The sequence below is a fragment of the Aureococcus anophagefferens genome (genome assembly GCF_000186865.1).
Source record: "Aureococcus anophagefferens unplaced genomic scaffold AURANscaffold_3, whole genome shotgun sequence".
In the NCBI taxonomy this organism is placed as follows: domain Eukaryota; class Pelagophyceae; order Pelagomonadales; family Pelagomonadaceae; genus Aureococcus; species Aureococcus anophagefferens.
Genome location: NW_008705563.1, coordinates 1,129,149 through 1,133,366, shown reverse-complemented (window position 1 = coordinate 1,133,366; position 4,218 = coordinate 1,129,149). Strand labels below are relative to the sequence as shown.

General features: G+C 72.1%; 2 protein-coding genes across 2 annotated transcripts; both read right to left on the bottom strand.

Moving 5' to 3' along the window:
- Positions 1 to 391: 391 nt before the first annotated feature.
- AURANDRAFT_5141 (hypothetical protein) lies at positions 392 to 964 on the bottom strand (the record flags this gene model as incomplete). Its single annotated transcript, XM_009035295.1, has 1 exon — positions 392 to 964. A coding segment is annotated over one exon (573 nt), but the record flags the coding sequence as incomplete, so codon positions are not given.
- A 489-nt stretch (positions 965 to 1,453) lies between these two features.
- On the bottom strand, positions 1,454 to 1,741 carry AURANDRAFT_16848 (hypothetical protein; the record flags this gene model as incomplete). Its single annotated transcript, XM_009035436.1, has 1 exon — positions 1,454 to 1,741. A coding segment is annotated over one exon (288 nt), but the record flags the coding sequence as incomplete, so codon positions are not given.
- Between the last annotated feature and the right edge of the window lie 2,477 nt (positions 1,742 to 4,218).

The following is a 4,218-nucleotide window of genomic DNA, read 5'->3' as shown; positions in this document are numbered from 1 at the left end:
TGATGGATCACCGTGATACGCCCGCACAGTCTTCGGACGATGTGCACCGCCGCGGACGCCCGTCTCCTCGGAGCTCGTCTTCTCGACGGAGGCGGGCGCCAGCTCCGGAAAACTGATAAGACCTGACGGACGCGCCGCGCGCGCGCCGCAGCCGCCCCGCCCGCGGGACCCGCCGCGACGCGCGCGCCCCCCGCAGGCCCGAGCATCCGAGCGGGCGCCCCCTAAGAGTCCGCTACGCCGTGTTGTACTTGAGGCCCTCGGGCGGCTCGTTGGCGCTCGTCCAGTTCGCCTCGGCCTCGGCGATGAAGGTCTCGGCCATCTGGAGCGAGGCCTCGAGCTCGCGGCGCGCGTTCGAGGCGAGGTCGCCGAAGGCGGCGTCGTTGGCGCTCTCCGCGCGCTGGAACCAGTAGCGCGCGACGTCGTAGTCCACGGGCACGCCGTGGCCGTAGAGCGTCATGAGGCCGATGTAGTACATGGACCCGCCGTGGCGCCGCTGGGCGCCCTCCTGGAAGAGGAGCATGGCCCGCCCGAGGTCCTGGTTCGCGCCGCGGCCGTAGGCGTAGGCGAGGCCGAGGTGGAAGTTCGCCGCGTCGTGGCCCTTGGCCGCGGCCGCGCGGTACGACTCGAGCGCCTCGTTCAGGTCCGGGCCGTCGCGGCCCAGGCCGTACTCGGCCATGACCCCCAGCCAGTGGAACGCGTCGGCCGAGCCCAGGCCGGCGGCCTTGTGGAGCCAGGTCCGCGCGGCGCCGTGGTCGACGTCGCCGCCCCAGCCCTCGAGGCGCGCGACCCCCAGCATCCACAGGGCGTCGACGTGGTCGCGCCGCGCCGCCTCGGAGACCCAGGCGAAGGCGGCCTTCTCGTCGCGGGCGACGCCCCGGCCGTGGCGCAGGAGCGCGCCCAGGGCCACCATCGCGCCCGCGTGGCCCTGCTCCGCCGCGAGCCGGAAGTTGCGCACGGCCTCCGCGGGCGACTCGGCCACGCCGCCCTTGCCGTAGAGGTAGAGCAGCGCCGCGAAGTAGAGGTGCTCGGGCCGCCCGTCCTCGGCGTCGCGCATGATGCGCGCGCCCTCGTGCTCCGGCACGCGCTGGCTCCGGTCCATGCCCACGTCCCGGCCGATGGCGTCCGTCGGCGACGGCGCGGCGGGGCGCAGCGCGATGACCCACACGACGGCGGCCGCGAGCCCGCGCATCGTCGCGCGCGTATCTTACGCTGCCCGCGATGAGGCCCGCGGGCTGCCCATCGGACTTCCCAACGAGATGTTTGTGTTCCGGTGGATGGTGCCCCATCCGAGCCGTGCGCATGCTGCAAGGTCGTCGTCTCCGAGGAGGCGCCTCGAGGCGCGCGTGTCGCGCGCGCCGGGACTTCCAAGCTTCGCCCACGCCGGTCCTTTTTTTTAACCGCCGCGGCCCTAGAGCTCCTGGGGCTTGACCATGCCGCGGAGGCCCCTCTGCGTGAGGTCCTCGAGGGAGAACGAGTAGTAGAGGTCGGCGTGGGGCGGGACGAAGGGCGGGTTGCCCTCGCGGCCGAAGGCCATGGCCGCGGGGCAGCCGACGATCCTGCGCTCGCCCTTGCAGATGCCCTGGAGGCCCGGCTCCCAGCACGCGGGGAAGTTCGCCATCGACTTGGACCCGAGGATGACCTTCTGGGGCACGGAGCCCGTCTTGAAGGACGTGTCGACGACCTTCTCGTCGGCGGCGAGCTTGCCCACGTAGTGGACGCGCAGGATGTCGCCCATGACCGCGCCGTCCTCCTCGGGCACGCAGTCGACGGGGTCCGTGATGTTGATGCTGAAGGGGATGTGCGGCTGGTCGTCGGGGATCTCCACCTTCTGGAGCGTGTCCTTGATGACGCGCTTCCACTTGATGCCCAGGTTGAGGATGTCGTCGATGTACTTCAGGGCCTTCTCGTGGTCGTTCTTCAGGTTGAGCTTCGCCTGGCCCGCCTTGCCCTTGATGGCCATGTCGAAATCGAAGTGCTCGTCCTGCACTTCGGCGCCGAGCGCCAGGGCGGCGAGGAAGACGAGCCGCATGGCGGAGCTGCAGCCCAGAAGAACGGACGACTTCGCCGCGTGGCCAGCTTAAGCCAGCAGCCGCGGGCAGCCACACTTGGTGAGATGCACGGGCGGCTGCAAGCGCCGCGTTGCACTCGATGCTGCATTCATTCGTTGGTCGAGTATGGGACGGGCAGCCCGTCCGGTCACCGTGAACCTCGCGCGGACGCGCAAGCGGTCGAAGCCCCATGCAACAAACAGCACGACATCGCCACCACAAAGAAGAGACCGCGCGACGCCGCGCGCGCGCACGGCGAGCAGCGCGGCGTCGCCGACGACGTGGCGCAGGCCCGTCGGCGTCGACGCCGCCGAGGCCGCGGACATCCTGGACACGCACGTCCTCGCGCCCGTCGACTTCGAGCCCGTCTTCGAGCGGGGCGGCGGCGGCCGGAACTTCCGCGGCGTCCTCGTCGTCTGCGCGTGGCTCGGCGGCGGCGCCGTCGCGTATTCCTACCTCAACGGCTGGCCCCTGGCGCAGTCGCTCTACTACGCCGTGAACTGCGGCTTCAGCATCGGCTTCGGCGCGCTGGCCGAGACGAGCGACGCGAGCCGCCTCTTCTCCGTGGCCATGATCCTCCTGGGCGGCACCCAGGGCAGCAAAAGAGAGCGAAATTCCCAACTTCAAAGGCTCCGATCTCGGCCGTTTTCCACTCGTTTCGGCTGATTTTTGGACGAGCGATCATCTCTCGGAACCGTCTCGAAGCGTGGATGCTTTTCCCGGAACGCGCGCGCGCGGAACACTCACGTTGAAGCGACGTTGAATCTCTCTTTTGCTGCCCAGGCGGCACCGTCGCGTCGGCGGCGCTCACGCTCTACGTGCAGTCGTGGTTCGACCGCCTCGAGCGCCTCGAGGCCGCGGCGGCGAAGCAGACCGTCTCCGTCGCGGGCATCCTCTCCGGCCGCACGGCCCTCGACGTCGACGGCGACGGCGACAGCGACTGCTTCGACAAGTGCTTCGGCGTCTGGCACGCGTGCGTCGGGCGGCACCTGTCGCCCGCGCGGTCCGCGTTCGCCGCGTTCGGCGCCATGGTCGTCGGCGGCACGGCCTTTGGCATGCGGAGCCAGGGCTGGTCCTTCGTGCGGTCCCTCTACTTCGCCGTGTCGGCCATGTCGACGGCGGGGCTCCAGGCGCCGAACGCGCGCGGCGCCGACGGCGACATCGACGACTCCGTCGCGTGGTTCGTCGCGGCCTTCTGCGTCGTCGGCGTGCCCGTCTTCGCCGTCGCCGTCGGGAGCGTCGCGGGCGTCCTGCTCGACGACGTCGTCGCGCGGCGCGCGCGCGGCCGCCCGGCGCTCTCGGACGACGACTTCGACCGCGTCAAGGGCCTGAGCGTCGACGACGGCGTCGTCGACTTCGGCGAGTTCCTCGTGCTCGAGCTCCTGCGCGTCGGCACGGTCGACCTCGAGACGGTCCTGGACGTCAAGGCGACCTTCGACGAGATCGACGTCGACGGCACGGCCACGCTCGACCGCGCGGAGGTGCGGAGATTCCAGAAGACGACGGCGCTGCGGTCCCGCTACGCGGCCTTCCTCAGCGAGAAGCGCGGCGTCGACCGCGGCTTCGCGCTCGAGGCCGCGCTCGAGCTCGACGTCGAGTACCTCGTCGTCAAGGCGCTCAAGAACGGCTGGCTCGTCGAGCCCGGCGCCGCCGTCGGCGACGGCGACGACGACGGGTCCGACGGCGGCGGCGGCGGCGCGCCGTCGTGCGCGGCCCTGCTCCGCGGGCCGCGGCGGCGGCGCTCGACGGCCGCGCCGCCGCCGGCCGCCGTGCCGCCGCCGCGGAGCGTCGCGTGCCAGACGCCCGACGGGGACGGCGCCGCGTCCTCCTGCGACGCGAGGGACGCGGGCGCCCGCCGCGCCGACGCGGAGGCCTCCGTCGCCCGCGGCGACCGCTTCGACGCCCGCTTCGACGTGGAGACGCCGCCGCCGCCGCCGCCGGCCGCGCCGGAGCCGCCCGCGCGGCCGCCGAGCCCGCCGCCCTACCCGGACCGCGACTCGCCCGACTCGCACCCGGCGCGGAACCTCGGCGCGCTCCGGGACCTCATGCGCTTCGCGACGCCGCGGCCCCAGGTCGCGCCGCGCTAACGACAGTGGACAGCATTTTACTCGGCGGTCCTCACAGCGACGACGGGTCCTTCTTCAGGAACCGCTTCTGCGGCGAGTACTCG